At 40.2% G+C, this 17878-nt stretch overlaps 1 protein-coding gene across 3 annotated transcripts in view; it reads right to left on the bottom strand.

Moving 5' to 3' along the window:
• The window catches only part of FGD4 (FYVE, RhoGEF and PH domain containing 4), a 140222-nt gene that overhangs the window by 61422 nt on the left and 60922 nt on the right, over positions 1–17878 (bottom strand). Inside the window, exon 1 of one of the 3 annotated variants that reach the window (XM_087722980.1) lies at positions 4539–4608. The exons of the other annotated variants lie outside the window; for them this stretch is intronic. Coding sequence (XP_087579106.1) covers positions 4539–4563 — 25 coding nt within the window. The 5' untranslated portion in view covers positions 4564–4608. Of the gene's footprint in view, positions 1–4538; positions 4609–17878 lie in introns of those variants that run through there. 3 annotated transcript variants of the gene reach the window in all.

Genomic DNA, 17878 nt, shown 5'->3' with positions numbered 1-17878 from the left:
GCGAATATGACCTTTATCGTTTCTCCAGTATTATGGATTATTTGTCTTGTCTTTCTACTGTTATACTTGTCTACAGCATTTGCTACTCTTCACTAGCAGGTGATGAAGCAAAAATCCCATCCCATCAGTAGTGTTTTATGTTAGTTTCAGCCATTTCCAATTTCAGTAGATGTATCCCGAGCTTTTTTTTCTTGGTCTTATTCTATTTTGCTTATATATCCTTCCTCTTGGTTGTCTAAACTCACAATTTGGCTTTATAATCTGTATCTATGCTGATACTGTAATACCCAAGTTTATGACTTTGCTTATTTATTTGACTAAAAATGAGGATGTGTATTTCTTAGCCATTCTGTCACGGATTACTGCATTTTACTTAAAACTGATTACGGTAAGACCCAAGATCCTGGTATTACAACAAGACTGTCCCTTCTATTCCTTTCCTCATCTTCCCTATTTCAGTGGTATGTGGAGGTCCAGTGTCAGCAAAGGACCCATTTTGGTTTCGTTTGATTGGTTGGTTTTAATAATTTCTTGAAAAAGACTTGTAATGCTGAGCTTTAAGGAAGTTTGGAAGAAACAGTGCTGCTTTAACAGGCAGCTAAGTTCAGTGGAATGGGACAACTTGCCACAGTGAATTTGCTGTGGCCAACTTGTCATGGCCAACCCATCATGGCTAACGCACCATGGGACAACTTGCTACAGCCAACTTGCCATGGGACAACTTGCTGCAGGACAATTTAACAAATTCTATTTATTTTTTTAAAATAAATAAAAATTATTTTAATTTTTGCCAATCACATTTTATTCTTTTGTAAGCTTTCTTTAATTATTCTTTTTCACAGTTCCTTTGATATTAGGGTAACTCTTGTCCCACAATGAGTTGGCTCTGGCAAGTTGTTCCGCAGCCGGTTGGCCATGGCAAGTTGGCCATAGTGCATTAGCCACAGAGAATTGTCATAGACCCAAGTTCAGAAAAAACTAGATAAACATGTGGTTCATGCTCATCAACCTCGTTCAGCAACCAACTGAAGTTGTGACAGAATTGATCAAGTGTTACTTGGATCCAGTTTTCGACATTCCAACCATCACCGTGTCCCTACAGTCATGTATCTTGATTTGGGTCCTTGGGAAACTGCTTGCATTTACAACCGTTGTAGTGTTGCCCCATGGCTACACCGAGTCTGCCATTTGCAACTTTCCCCACCTACTTCCCACAAACAAAGTCAACAGGAAATTTAGCAAGAAAGTTTGCAAGTTGTTCTGGTCCCTCTGAACTTCTTACACTCACATTCCACCCCACTACATCATCTTTCCAGCCTTTATTTATGGACACCCAACTATACCATCCACCTCCTGTACTTGCACATCAGTGGTCGTATACGACCAGTAAGCCCCAATGTGGGCGTACCAGTGCCTGCTGGGAGTACTAGGTACTGTTCCGCTATGGTGCTCCAGAGGGCCCACCCACCCACCTGTTCTCCTTACTGCTATTTGAGCCAATTGGGGCTTTCACGCATGCACACGGAGTGTACGGCGCCTACATGACGCTTCGCCGAGCAGCTGGAGCATTGCGGGCGTTAAGTACGAATGCACGTGCTGCGTGCGTTCACATGGTGGACGCCAGGCCCCGTTGCAGCATCCCGGTTGCAACAGGATCCGGAACCTACTACTGTTGCACACACAAGTTTTCCTTCTTTGTATGTATTGGGCAAAGCTGAGATGGGTTGGACCCTTACTCCTAATTCTCCTGAGTAACAAAATTCAACTGAAGGAAAAGTCCACTATATGACAGATTTTAAATATCATCAGAGCAAATGATAAGTGGATTTCCTGAAAGATTGGATAGTCACTTCATGGCTGCCTGGCTCAGGATGTTCCATTTCAGAAAAGAAGGGCCTTTTGTTGGCATTCACAAGGAGAAGTGGGAAGAAACAGCAGTCCACTACCCCAATTCTAAATTCTGGTTATGTCCCAACACTCCATCATAACACTTCTCTGCATTACATTTCAGAGCTTGGAAATACTCAGCACATGTGGAAATTATATATATTCTACAATGGCCACATTGGGTATCCCTGTGCCTTTTCCAATCAAGGCACACTATAACTGTTCACAAAACTAACATAACTTTGTCAATGAATAATCAATTTTTTGGATTTGCACATTTATACTGAATTACACATTTACAGACACATTCGGAAAGCCAATCTGGCATAATGGTTAAGGCACCAAGCCAGAAATCAGGAGATTGTGAGTTTTAGTCCCACCTTAGGCACAAAGCCAGCTGAATGACCTTGAGCCAGTAACTCTCTTTCAGCCCTAAAAAGAAGACAATGGCAAATCACTTCTGAAAAACCCTGCCAAGAAAACTGCAAGGATTAGTCCAAACAGTCACCAGGAGACAAGACTGACTCAAAGACACATTTGGATGCTATTTAGAAAGGTAAATTGTTTAAAAGAAAAAGAGACTAACTGAAAATTAAACACCGCAAGGAAAGTAATTATTATTGGCTTGGATTGAGTATCACCACAATGCTTAGTCCAGATGGTCAGAGCCAGGGGTGGGTTTCTCGCCCCGTTCCAACCGGTTCGGTTGGAACGAGGCCAGCGGTGTCCTCGCGCACGCACGCGGTGTCCTCGCGCACGCACGTGGCACGCGCGTGCACGCTCGCGGTGCGCGCATGCATACTAGCGTCTGCGCGATGCTCCAGCTGCTCCTGGAGGATCGCGCAAGCGCTGTATGCGTTCTGCGCATGCATGGAAAGCGCAGAATTCGTAAAAACCGGGTAAGGAGCGGGCGCGGGTGTGCGGGCGCGCGCGGGCGCGGGGGTGGGCTTCGCCGTTCCCGGTAGTTACTTACTTCCGGGTTCGGCGACCAACCGGATCGCAGGGACTGGTGCGAACCGGTCGAAACCCACCCCTGGACTCAGAGCTCAACAGACAACAGTTAAGTTATTCTGTAAGAGTTCACATTGGCATTGAAAGATAAAGTCACTATTTCTTTGTTATTATATTTACACGCATTTGAATATACACTTTGTCTCATCTTCTTACTATAAGCAGATGTGTACAAGAATAAATAGGATTATCATTGATCTGCTGCCTCCATATCCTAACTCATCTTTGAGTCATCTTTCCACTGAATCTCTAAGCTTATTACTTCCATCAGTCAGAACAATGTACAAATACTTTGCTTCTTTGTGGAAAGGGACTACAGCACCCATCTGGGACTGACCTGCCAGGATTTGCCTAATCCTGGATGGATTCCATTAGATCAGACATTAATTGCTAAAAACACATGGCACAATTACTTGCAGTCTTTTTGCTACTTAGAGGCAGCGAACTGAAAGAAGTGATTTAAAGCAGAAACAAAAAAGAAAGTCTCTAGAAATACTGCAAGTTCTTAGAAGCAAAAAAAATTGATAAATATAATAGGGGAGTCTGCTGTGGCAAACTAAAAGGAAGGGGGAAAAAACTATCAAGGAGAATGCAACAGATTTTACTCACAGAGTAAGCCAAGTCTTTTAATTTCTGCACCAAAGCTGGTAATAGTGGGCAAAGAAATATGACGCATACTATTCATATCAAGCATTTTCTAAAAGGCTGATATCTGCAGTATTCATAAACAGCTAATACCATTAGCTGTTCTTAAATGAGTCACTTTGCATCATCTATGGTGGCTCATCCTAATGCCCAAATACTGCACTCATGCCTGCAAAGGCAGAAATAGAGGCACAAATGATACTTCTCTATGCTTCTTTCTTTTAAAAAAAAAGTTGCTGGGTATGTATATGAAATCCCATTTTAAAATAAAATATGCTTTGAATTAAAATATGCTTGATATATTTCTTGGCTTTCATCCTGCAAAGTGAGCTTGCAAAATGAGTGCTTTGAGGAACCTTTAGATTTAACTATAACTGACATCAATTATAAACCTTGGATGCTTGAATTCAAATGGGCATTTTAATTCACATCACACGTGTTTAAAGGTGTCGCTTAAATTAAGGACTAGTGTTGTGCAAATATATTATTCAGAAGAAAACTTCAACGTCACCATGTGATTTCAAAATGTATGGTTAATGCACAAATAAAATGAATAACTCAGCACTATCTCCAATAATTTATAACATGAGGACCTAAGTACAGTACAGTATGCTGTAAATGCAAGGTTGACAATAGGAAAATTTTTAAAAAGTCACTTAAGATTACAGCTAATTCAATCATAAGCAAATTAAAGCATTCAAACAAGAACACCAAAACTAACTCAGTATCTTTTTTTAATGAGACATTAGCCAAAACTTTCTGCTTGCCAAACAAAGCACGAATTTGGAACAAAGAGGGGAGATGACAGCATTCCAAGGGGGATATTTGCCAATTTTTAAATTACCAAAGAGAGAGAGAGAGAGAAAGTGTCGTGTTTTAAATTAAGTTGAGTAATTCCCAAAACTATGAAAAGCATGCAGGCAAAAAGTATTTGAATTCAGAAGATTGTGGTAAATCCTTGAAACAGAAGCAACCAGCACCAAGTTTCCCCTTACCTAGATCAGATGCCATGGCAATCATGGATTTGATACCCACATCGATCTAATGCTGTTGTGTCGACAAAAGTCACTTTCGCAATGGCAAGATCATATGATAGGCTTAGATTCTCTCCAGCCCAGCAGACCTAGGAGGAGCTCCACATCCCTGCACTCTGCAAGTTTATAATTCAAAAGCATCATAAGCAAATTGCCTGGTCTCCCCCTAAGGGTTCGGCACTGCAGAGAATGCATCACAAAGCACACCAATGAGCTAGAAATTGTGGGAAGGCAGAAAAAGCATCGATTTTGTTTCAGTTAAAATAGCTGAAAGGGAAAACTAGTTGTTTAAGCTTTCAAACCACTGAAGGAAAAATGCAAGGGGAAGCTAAAAGGTTTTCAACAGCTATTACATCTGTTTAAATTCTTCAAACTCTGTATTAAGAGAGAAAGCCAAGCAAGGTTACCTAATACAATAGGCATTTGTATATTGTATTTTTTTTCCCTCCCTTTTCCTAAGCTGGGTGCATTCTTGGTGCCACTTCTATTGACCGAGAGTATTTAACATACCAAGCTTGTTCTATGAGCTTATTTTGAGAGGAATGGGAAAAATTAAGAGCAGAATGGCAGCATGAACGGTGGCTATGCACAAATTAGTAAGAAAGCTTAATTACAGCATAAATGGTTGTGAAGACTGAAAAGAAAACTGTTGGCATGTGACAATGGACTGGATTGGACTATTCATATATCAAGTTCGCCACGATAAAATAATTGCAAAACAGCCTTATTGATTACCTAGAATAGGCAAATGGAGGGTTGTTTTTTTTACAAGTTTGATGTTTAAATGTTTTTAGTGTTATGATTATGGACTTTAACAATTAATGGGGGTAATATGCAGCCTTGGAAGACTTCTGCCTATCTTGAGGACCCTCCCTGGTAACCCTTCTAAGAATGGGGCTATCTGTGCAGTTTAGCCAAAGTGCCCTGCATTAGGGAGTATTTATTTATTTATATCCCGCATTTTTACAAATAATTTAAGACAGCGAATGTATCTAAGACCTCTTCCTCCTCCTATTTTCCCCACAACACCACCTTGTGAGGTTAGTAGGGCTGAAAGAGAGTGACTGGCCCGAAATTGCCCAGCTGGCTTTTGTGGCTAAAGCAGGACTTGAACTCATCCCTTGCTTTCTGGCCTGGTGCCTTAACCACTAGACCAAACTGATTCTCTAGCAATATCTACCCAGAGGTGACTCATGTGCAAGGCCTTGTTGTGAAGAGCCCTTTAATTTAAAAAAAAATTTTTTTCTGAAAGTGAGCAGTTTTCTATTTTTCAATTCACCAATTCTAAATTTTCACTCCTAAACTTTTTCTGCAACTCAAGACATTTTTCGTTTTTAAAAAATGTATCTAATGCCAACCTCGGTGGTGCAGTGGTTAGAGTACAGTACTGCAGGCTACTTCTGCTAACTGCTGGCTGTCTGCAATTTGGCAGTTCAAATCCCACCAGTCTCAAGGTTGACTCAGTTTTCCATCCTATATCATACTGAAGTCTATCACATACTGTATTTGCTAATATTCGCACAATGTATGCTTCAGTGTAGCTCAGGGGTCGGCAACCTATAGCTCTGGAGTTGCATGTGGCTCTTTCATCTCTCTGCTGTGGCTCCCTGTTGCTGGTTGGCTCCACAATTGATAGGGCTTTCGGTTAGGACAGGTAGAGGAAAAAGGATGCCGTGCTAGGAGGAGACTCTATGGTGAGGGACTTCCGGTCAGCTCCAGAATTGAACGGGGGGCTTCTGGTTAGGACCTTTGTGGCTCTTTGAGTGTTTAAGGTTGCCGACCCCTGCACTAGCTGTAGTGCATCATGAAAGGAAAACAAAGGCCAGCTGACAGGTAATCACCTTTTTTTTATCTTCTACCTCACAGCCTGCTTCTGTATTACATTCTGTTTCCTGGAAACATAACACAGCAAACACCTGGAGGAAGCCCTAGGATACAGTGGAGTAAAGGTGTGTTTGAAATAATCTGGTCTCAGAATGGAAGAAGCATAGCCCAATATGTCTGTGTGTTTCAAAACTGTTTAATCCACATAAAGACTCTTAAAAACAGCCCAGTGGATGGCATTTCTAAATAGTTCTATATCAAGAGCATGGTAAATATAAAAGACTTAGGTATTTTGTGGCATACCTAACTAAATCTCTTTTGTCTACTTAAATTCAAAATGTTACTCACACCGCTAAATGTAACATGGATTGAGTATGTTGTCATTTTTAAAGGAAAATTCAGTTTATCCAGAATAGCATATTTTCAAATTTAGGGGGAAACAGTCACTATAGTATCTGTAAATATTTCCTCCGTCCTTCAGGAGCTGATCTAATTAGCTGTTAGGTAACCACTAAAAGAAAATTACATTGAATATTAAAGACATACTCGGCCTTAAAGACCACTGCAAAAAAGTCATAAAATTTGTCACTCACATGATGACCACTTTTATGGCCTTCATGTCCTATGACCTAATTGCCAGGTTCAATTGCAGGTAGTCCTCGACTTACAAAAGTTCATTTAGTGACCATTCAAAGCTACAACGGCATTGAAAAAAGTGACTTGTGGCCATTTTTCACACTTACAACTGTTACAGCATCTCTTGGTCACTTGATCAGAATTCCGATGGTTGGCATCTGCTTCATATTTATGATGGCTGTTGTCTCCTGAGGTCACATGATCCGCTTTTACGACTTTTCAACAAGCAAAGTCAATGGGGAAATCCAGATTCACTTAACAACCATGTTACTAACTTTAATAAATGCAATAATTCACTTAACAACTGCGGCAAGAAAAGTCGTAAAATGGGACAAACTCACTTAAGAAATGTTTCACTTAGCAATATAAATTTCAGGCTCAATTGGGTTTGTAACCGTACAGTGTTTAATCGAGGACTACCTATAACGGTATTCTATTTAGAGGTGGTATTCAGCAGGTTCTGACCAGTTCTGGAGAACCAGTAGCAGAAATTTTGAGTAGTTTGAAGAACTGGCAAATACCACCTCTGACTGGCCCCACTGCCATCTATTCTCTGCCTCCTGACTCCCAGCTGATTGGGAGGGAATGGAGATTTTACAGTATTCTTCCCCTGCCACGCCCAACAAGCCACGCCCACAGAACCGATAGTAAAAATGTTTGAATCCCACCACTGATCCTATTATATTACATAGCACAGAGAAATTGGCTATATGATCCTCATGATAAGGAATAGGATCAAAACAGGTTGATTCTCTTCACTATTCATGAAAGAAAATCAATATCAAAACTTGCAAGGGACGAGCACCAGTTTACAACACTGTTAATGGAACACCAAAGTTTATTCATTTCCTATTGTACAGTATAGCCATAACCGGTAATTTTGAGAAAGTTTAATTACATTTGCATTGCCTCTAAATCTTTGTGTCACTTGCCGCAACCATTGAAATAATTTCTTTGTTAAGAAGGTACAATTTCTTCTACCACATGTGGCTCCCCTTTGCTATCTAGGCTGTTCAAGAAATCAGCAAACCTACATTTCTGTTGTTTTCTTTTTTCATTCCAAAGACTTCTGAAAGGGAGGATGGAGAAAGGAAAGGGAGAAAGCACGAAAAAGATAAAAGGGAAGGAAGCCCAAGGGGCTCCAACAACCAGTTGAATGGAAGAAGAAGGGATAAAATCCAAAGTGTCTATTGGAAGTAGATGGTACACGTAAGGTCTTTGGATTTACAACACATTATTTAGTGACAGTTCAAAGTTACAATGGGATTGAAGAAGTGACTGTTATGACCATTTTTCACACTTATGGCCCTTGTGGCATCCCCATTGCTAAGTCCTTGACTTACAACCAGCACTAAGTCCTTGATCTACAACCTGTCAACCGTGGCGGCTGAAGGGTGGCGCTCATTGGCTAAAACGCGCCAGCCAGTGAGCGGGAGATTGCAGAGCGCTGATTGGCTGCCCTGTCTGACGGATAGGGTCTAAATAGCTGTCAGACAGAGTGTGGTGCTGAAGCTCTTGTTCTTTCGTTGCTAGTTAGTTGAAGTCTAATAAAATGTTGTGGTTAATGTTTGGATCGCCTCCGTTTGTCCTGCTGCCTCACAATGGTGACATGAACAAAATTCAGACGCTTGGGGGAATAGAAAAGAAGAGAATAAAAGAGAAGAGAAGTAGAAAGTACCTTGGAGGTCATCTACTCCAATCCCCTGCTTAGGCAGCAAACCCTATGCCACTTCAGACAAATGTTTATCCAATCTCTTCTTAAAAGCTTCCAATGTTGGAGCATTCACAACTTCTGGAGCAGTGGTGGGATTCAAATAATTTAACAATCAGTTCTCTGCCCTGATGACCAGCTGGGTAGGCGGGTATCAGTGGTCATGTGACTGGGTGGGCGTGGGCCAACTCAACGTCACTCAGGTCTATGGGCACTTCGCCTTTGCTGTTACAATGTAATAAGGGTTAACCAGAGAGGCAGTTTCTGTAAGCAGGTCAGTAAAGATTAGACTAGAAACAACACCAGAATGTTTCCTTCCTGTCTTCCTTACAGGATTAGCCCTGTAAAGTGGGGGGACGGGGACAAAATGATATTTCTTCCAACAACTGGTTCTCCAAACTGCTTAGAAAGTTAAGAACCGGTTCTCCCAAATTGGTGCGAACTGGCTATATCCCACCACTGTTCTGGAGGCAAGTTGTTCCACTGATTAATTTATGACACTTGAGAGAGCCCAGGGTCTGACAAGCAAAGTCAATGGGGAAACCAGATTCATTTAACAACCATGTTACTAATTTAACAACTGCAGCAATTCACTTAACAATTACAGCAAGAAAGGTCGCAAAATGGGACCAAACTCACTTAACACAAGTCTCAGCAACATAAACGTTGGACTCAATTGTGGTCGTAAGTCGAGGACTACCTGTACTATGTAATATTTTACTGCACTTCCTCTGTTGAGCTGTGTCTTCCTCATCACTTTCTTTGTTTTTTCTTGTCAGCCTTTAAGATTGCATAAAAGGAAGGAGGAGAGGGAAAAACTGAGGAGGGCTGAAGTAGAACTAATGCTAGAAAGATTGTTGTCTCCTTGGCAACTCATGATTTGGATCCTATAAACCGCTTGGAAAGAAGGATTGAGGGATGAGGTCTGAAGAACAGAGAGAAATCCAGAGAGATAAAGCCTGATCTCTTATCTTAAACTGCAAGGTTCTATTCATTCTGGACAGAAAAAGTTTTTGAGCTTTAATCAAGAACATGTGATGGGTGTTATAGTTTAGCTGGTAAACAGATCTCAAGCCAAGTTCAGTAGTTATAACAAATAGTTCCACTGTCTGGTGGGAACAAGAGGAAGCCAACTTAAATGTATATCAAGTCCTCTTATAACAAGTATAAAGAGATCAATAGCATCCTTTTTCACTTACAAAGAAGCCACCCTTGGAATCAAGGTTGTGGTTGTTTTAATTCTCATTCCTAAGGATCAAAACAGTTGAATCAGAATTTCAAAGCACAAAAATTTGCTGTGTGGTTAGCAAATGATATACTGGTGACGATAATCCTCAGCCTTTACAGGTTAGATAAAGTTTAGCACCCATAATGTTTGTAACTATTGATTTACTAAAGGTTTGTTCTTGCTCTTATTTTGTAGGGCTTTATAGGCTTTTCCAATTACAACCATTTATAAATTTGTAAAAGTTTACTTTTAGTTTGTTATTTCTGAATATCAACTAGATATTCACTAGATATTCAATGCCCTGATAATCTTCTAAGTTTCTCTTTATATTACAGATCTTATTACTGTTGATAAGATATTATTTGCATTGTATTTTTTACGGTTTTTTTAAAATTTCATCTTTATTTTTTATAAACAACCCTAGGTGGCACACATACACAATACTCCTTCCTCTCCCTATTTCTCTCACAACAACAAATCTGTGAGGGGAGTTGAACGGAGAGAAAGTTACTGATCCAGGGTCACCCAGTCAGCTTCCTTGTCTAAAACAGGATTAGAACTCACAGTCTCCAGGTTTTTAGGCCAACATCTTAACACCAAACGGATTCTCAGTTTCATAGTTAGTAGCTGGTTTCACTTTTTCAAAGTATCATTTACTCTATTAACATTTTATCTTGTATTTTTATCTGATGATGGTTGGCTGATGTGTGTACAGTAGCCAACATACAATCTTTTAAAATAACTTTCTTATTAATATTATAATAAAGTAGACAACAAGCAAAAATACAATCCAGTCTCAAAAAATGAATAAAGACTTGATCAAAAATTGGTAGTAAAGACTACTACAGAATTTAATAGTAAACAGTTGAAAAAAGAAGCTGGTATACCCATTTCAAAAATGTGTCTTAAAAACAAATTAAAATTAAAATATGTCTATCTTTCTATACTATCAACATCATTTCTTGTTACAAAAAAAAGGCCAAACTCATTACAAAGCAAGCAGATACAGTTTTACCAGAATGTATGCAGATAACTAGGAGTTTCTGGCAATATTCCCCAAAGTTGGGTCCAATGAGAACAATACATTGTATAGTTCCACAAGCCATCGGTTTAAAGGAGAAGAGACTTGCAAGATTTTCAACAGCTCTATTCCAGGCTCTCTTAACAAAAAAAGCATTTATAAGAACAGTTAACTGCTGCTCTCAAGAGTCATCTAGGAGGACAGGGTTCTATTATCAGAAAAGTTGGGATAAAAGCTTCTGGCCTTAGCAGGAATTAGGAATGCTTCATCTTGACCACAATTTTTAAACTTTTAGATTTTGAAGTTTTGGCAACTCCCGAGAGAGAGGAAACTTTGCCCAAATAAAAACCAGTTTCCTACCACCGTGTCTCTGAAGATGTGCCTTTATAACACTAAGTAGTTTGCAAAGAAACGCTTCTGTACCGTGTTTCAAATCATGCATGCAGAGATCCAACTTAGTGTGTTTAACATGGTTTAAGACATGATGGCTAATCTTTTTGTCATTGCTTGCTGAAAACACACGCCTGTACCCATAATGCAATGTGCACGTGTCTCTCACACACACACGTGCATACCCCTGCACCCCATTATGAACCTGAAAGCCAAAACAGAGCACGGGGGCGCTACATGAGGTCCCTGGGCATGAGGACATGACTGCGTGCGTCCCCTGCATGCGTGGCAGAGACTCAAAAACCAGCTGGCTGGCGGGAGGCACATGTGCATACACAGTGGAGCTGGGCTGGGGCAATGACTGGCTTGCCTGCAGAGAGGGCTCTGTGTACCACCTGTGGCACTCATGCCATAGTTTCGCCATCACGGGTTTAAAGCTTCAGGACAATTTCAAGTCAGTAATAGCTTGGGTTATACTTTGGAAACAATCCTTTGTTGATTCTAAAGGTAAAGGTTTCCTCTGTCCAGTGATGTCCAGAAATGTCTTTAGACAATACTGACTCCCACAATTAAGAAAAAGATGAGTACCACCACCACCCCCATTTCTTGTGCTCAGCTCCATTTTTTAGCTGAGAGAGCCAGCATTGCCCAAAGACACTTCTTTGATCAAGTGGCCAGCATAACTATATGCTGAGACGCATGGAATGTTGTTATCGTCCTACCAAAGTGGTACCCATTTATCTACTCCATGCTTTCAAAGGTTGGCAGAAGCTAGGGCATGTAACAGGAGCTCATTCCATCGCGTGGTGCTTGAGTCTTCAACCCAGGCTGTCAGCCTTTCAGTCGACAAGTTCAGTATCTTTAACCGCTCAGACATTGTGCGCCCCCTTTTGTTGATTCTATAAAGTGACTATTTCCAGCAATACTATAGATTTGTATAGTATAATAGTATTTTGATGTGCTTTCAACTTGTTTTCAAAGCCTTTTCTAGCCATGTCCAAACTGGCAATAGTTTTGGTGAGCTGTGCATTATAATCCTACTTTCTTTTTTAAAGGTTGTATCGCCTGATCAGAGTGAAATTTTGATTCACTTCAATTCCCACCACTCTACACTTAATTAAAAATTGCACCATCATGTAAACAGAAACTCAACCATCTAGAACGCTGAAATACCCCGAGAAACAAGAAAGAGCTGAAAGTCTGATTTCATCTTCCTAAGCAGTTCTGTTTGTGATTGTACAATATTTTGGGGTCATCTATAACTTCGGCTAAGGGGCCACGGTGGCACAGTGGCTAAGATGCTGAGATTGTCGATCAGAAAGTCGGCAGTTCAGTAGTTCGAATCCCTCACAGAGTGAGCTCCCATTACTTGTCCCAGCTTCTGCCAAACTAGCAGTTCGAAAGCACGTAAAAAATGCAAGCAGAAAAATAGGGACAACTTTGGTGGAAAGTTAACAGCATTCCGGGCACCTTCAGCGTTTAGTCATGGCGGCCACATGACCACAGAAACGTCTTCAGATAGTGCTGGCTCTTCAGCTTTGAAACTGAGATGAGCACCGCCTCCTAGAGCCAGAAACGACTAACACATATCTCCGAGGGGAACCTTTACCTTTATAACTTTGGCTACTTTGCTATTAACCTCTTAAATAGATTTATAAATATGTTTATAACACTGATTCAAAAACAGATTCCTTAAAGGAACTGTATTATTTCCTTCCCTTCATTGTGAGGGGGGGAGGATTCTGTGTCTATCTTCTTCCTGTTTTTAACCAATTTTGTGAAAAACAAAATTTTATGAAAAGTCTTATTTTAAAATAAGTCTTCAGAAACAATCGCATTTACCACCAGTAAATTCATGCTAGAGAAAAGGAACTTGTTCTTCTGATACCAAGTAATTAATGTATACAATTAGAACAAGAAATCACAATGAGACAATTCAACAGACCGAAAGGAGTGATTGTCTTATATATCAGGGATATTCAAGTTTTTGAGGGCCAGAACTGCTTTCTCCAAATGAGATGTGAACAGGCCTAAAAGTGGCCAAATCTAGAACAAAGCTAAACTCAGTGCAATTTAAATAAAATGAAAGTTAGTTATACCAATTAACTTTGTAACTTTGTAACTTTAATAAGATTTGTATGCTGCCCACTCCCTAGGGACTCTGGGCGGCTCACAACAAAAGTAAAAACATATAAAAATTTTAAAAATACAATTGTTAAAATTAATCTATCATCCATACAATCAAATGGGGCTGGATATTCATCAACAGCCCCATGCCTGCCAGAACAGCCAGGTCTTGATTGCTTTACGGAAGGCCGGGAGAGTGGTGAGGGTCCGGATCTCAGCTCGTTCCATAAGGCCTGTGCTGCTACAGAGAAGGCCCTCCCTCGGGGAGCCGCTGCATTGTCCGGTCGACGGCACCCAGAGGAGGCCCAACCTGTGTGATCTTATTGGTCGTTGGGAGGTGAATGGCAGGAGGCGGTCTCTCAGGTAACCAGGTCCAATACCATGTAGGGCTTTAAAAGTAACGACTAGCACCTTGAAGCGGGTCCGGAGACCAATGGGGAGCTAGTGCAGCTCGCGGAGGATAGGTGTAACATGGGTGTATCTAGGTACACATCTAGGTGGAGGCACTCACCGCTCCCATGGCCTTGTCCACTTCCTCAGGAGCGACAAGTTGAAACTCGCTCCATAAAATCCGATCAAGACCTTCCCCCGGTACCTCGGCTGATACCGTCCAAGTGGAGTCCAGGTCCGTCCGAATCCGAGCGATTTTATCCGACAGAAACTGAACAAATTCCTCAGCTCTACCCTGTAAAGGTTCGTCCACAACTTCTGAGGGCAAGTTCTTCCATTGGTTGATTGTTTTCACTGTCTCAAAATTTATCCTTATTTCTAGATTGAATTTCTCCTTGATCAGTTTCCATCCATTATTCCTTGTATGGCCTTCAGAAGCTTTGGGAAATAGGTTGACCCCCTCCTCTCTGTGACAGCCCGTCAAATATTGGAACATTGGTCTTTCTCTTCACAAGACTAGCCATGCCCAGTTCCTGTAACCATTCTTCATATGTTTTAGCCTCCAGTCCCCTAATCATCTTTGTTGCTCTTGTCTGCACTCTTTTTAGAGTCTCAACATCTTTTGTATAGCATGGTGACCAAAAGTGAATGCAGTATTCTAGGTGTGGTCTTACTAAGGCGTTATACAATGGTATTAGTATCTCTCATGAACTTGATTGAATCCCTCTGTTAATGCAATTTAGGATTGCGTTGGCTTTTTTTAGAAGGTTAGCAACTGAACACAGGTGTTCATCTTATGTCAAAGTCACCCAACAGTGAGATGGATGGCATATAAATTTAATAAATAAATAAAAAGTCTGCTTGGCAACGATAACCAAAAGAAGTCTATCTTTAGCAGAGAAATAATCTCTGCATTTTTATGAGAGAAGAATCTCTAAATAGCCTCCGATTCTTTGCTCAATTAACTGTTCCCTAAATCAGAGATATTTTAGACCAGATGCTAGGATTAGATGTACCATATTTTTTGGAGTATGAGACGCACCTTTTTTCCTCTAAAAAGAGGCTGAAAATCTGGGTGCTTCTTATACACTGAATACAGCATTTTTTGTCTCCCGAAACTCCGCCCCTTCACCAAAATGGCCGTGCATAGCCTTATGGAAGCTTTCAGAGAGCTCCTGGGGACTGGGGAGGGCAGAAATGAGTGAAAAATGGCCCGATTTTTCCTCACTTTTGTCCCCCCTAGCCTCCAGCAATACTCTATAAGCCTTCATAAGGCTATGCATGCAGTTTTTTTGCCAAAAAAAAGACCCGTTTTCACAAAAAACGGGTCATTTTTTTGCTCATTTTGCCCCCGCCCAGGAGCACTCTGCAAGCCCTCCCCCAAGGCTATTCATGCCTCTTTAAAAAAAAAGGATCCGTTTTCACAAAAAACGGGCCATTTTGGGGAGGTTTGCAGAGTGCAAAAACTTTTTTTTCCTTTCAGAAAGCTGCTTAGTTAGAGGGATTGATGAGAATTACACTGGTCAAGTGCTGTGCCAGCAGAAACAAAGTTTTAGTGCTACAGGTTGTCAGCGATTTCCTTCTCCAGCACATGGATAAATACACCTGTAAACATCTACCTACCTACCTACCTACCTACCTACTCCCTCCCTCCCTACTGTATTTCTCTCTCCCCCTCTATCTACCTATATACCTACCTACCTACTCACTCTCTCTCCCCCTACCTATCTACTGTATTTCTATTTTTCTCTATCCCTCTATCTAACAAAATACCTACCTACCTACTCTCTCTCTCTCCCTACTTATCTACTGTATTTCTCTCTATTTCTCTCTCTCTCTATCCCTCTCCCTACCTACCTAACTACTCTCTCTCTCCCTACCTACTGTATTTATCTCTCTTTCTCTCCCTCTCTATCCCTCTATCTACCTAACTACTTTTTTTTAAAAAAAATTGCCTCTTCAAAACCTGGGTGCGTCTTATACTCCGGTGTGTCTTATACTCTGAAAAATACGGTACTTCAAGCACATCAAACACATTAGATTATTTCATGCTCTCTTAAAAACACACACACAAACAACACAGGTTATTTCATACTATCAATGAAGTATTACTATCCAGGCAGAATTAGCTGCTTCTAGTGTAGACAGCACACATTTTATTTATCCAATTAAAACACATGTGACCTTATAGATTAATAGAGTTTAACAAAATATTTTTTAGATGTAGAGAATTTGGAGATTCTTTGCTGGACTAGCCAGATAAAACACAAGGCAGTAAGCATAACAACCACTATATTCTTAAAAGACAGCCAATATTACTATGTGTCAATTTTGGGGCAAAAAAGAACTCACAATCTTCCTAGGAAGCATAACAAGTGAAATAATGATTGACGTTGTAGCATGTAGTTTAATCCAGCCATTACAGCTTGTAAATCACTACTTACACTGTATACACACATTCAATGCTTTGTTCTGGCTTGTTAAACAAATCATGGTTGTTATCCTTGGTTGACAAAGTATCAGGCTTGAATCTTCATTGGGAAATCTTCTCAGAATCCCATGTTTCCATAGAAGAAAACATCAAGTGTCTTCCAAAAATAAAAACACATTTATATCCATGCTGTTCCCATGATCTACAAGGCTAAAAACCTTAATAAGATAAAGTTTACCTAGTATAGCTTGGTTGAAAAGATTCAGATTGATTCTTGTTAATTAATACATTCTTTTCAAAGTACTTACATGGAGCTCCCTAATGTATTATAGAATATTTCACCATAACAATACCAAGTTGCTCAATGTATAGTTTTTACATCCAGTTTTTTTTAAGGCATGGGATAACATCATTCATATGGAGTATTCTGTGGTTTTTAGTGTTCTTTCATTTTTTTCAGATATTACAAACTTTATTCAACTTCTGGGAGCTCTTTAATCATTTTTAAACATATCTTGTGCTCCAACTTCCTTGTTGCATTATTTGTTCTATTTATTTCAAGGCGAAAGAGAGAACAAAAGAGGAATTTAGCAATTCTACCTCTCCATCATTTACAAAGATTTTCACAAATAAGAGGTTGGTTCTTTTTCTTGTCTTGAACTCTGTGTAAGTGTGTGTGTGCATGTACCTAAGAAGGCTCCTTTATGTAATTTTAATTTTTCTATCTTGTTTTAACAAAAAGTTAAGCACGTAACTTATGCCTTCAAGGTTTTAATTTGCAGAACCTATCCACTTTTGTAACCATTTAGATACCTAACCATGAGGACCTAACTTTTATTTTAGCTCTCACTCAATTATGCTTATTTCTTATCCTTTCCGCAGTGTTATTTTTTGTACCTTAAAATTGAAACTATTCAGAGGAAGAAATCACCCAATAAAGCAAACCTTCTATCATTACTGAACCTGGATAATGAAACCACGAAACCTTATTACCACTGATTCAATAGCCTCTCCCACCTCCAGGCAACAAAAGGATAAACAGAAAGTTACAAATAAAGTAATAAAACTAAATAAAATTGAGCCTAAGCAAAGAGAGGCAAATCCTAACATATAGACTTATATTGATTAGCCATTCAAACCGGTCTCTTAATTTGAACGCTAGTAATACCTCTTTCAAATATTTTTGTACGATATGGGCTGGAGCCAGAGGTGAGTGTCACAATATGTAACAACTGGTTCGCCCGAAAATGTGAGCACGAGCGGGCACGCGGTTGCTTTGCTCGCGCATGCACCTTACAAATATGCATGTGGCATAAAACACACAATTATATAGGACAGGATAACGGCGGGCAGGTGGGTGGGCCCAGCCGCTGGTCAGAATTACTGGTTCGGCCGAACTGGTCCGAAATGGCAGCAGCCCACCTCTGGCTGGAACCCAATAGTTAAGAATACTAACATATGGGCGGAGTCCTTGTTTTGGGGCACCAGAAGTTACTTTTTGATGTTGAACTTATATGTTTTTACTATTGTTTATCCTGCTCAG

This window comes from Thamnophis sirtalis, unplaced genomic scaffold, assembly GCF_051295495.1.
Source record: "Thamnophis sirtalis isolate CommonGarterSnake01/CBP01778 unplaced genomic scaffold, rThaSir2_p1.2 scaffold_9, whole genome shotgun sequence".
NCBI classification, from domain to species: domain Eukaryota; kingdom Metazoa; phylum Chordata; class Lepidosauria; order Squamata; family Natricidae; genus Thamnophis; species Thamnophis sirtalis.
Note: the sequence above shows the minus strand (reverse complement) of the source record. Positions and strands in the feature narration are given on the sequence as shown.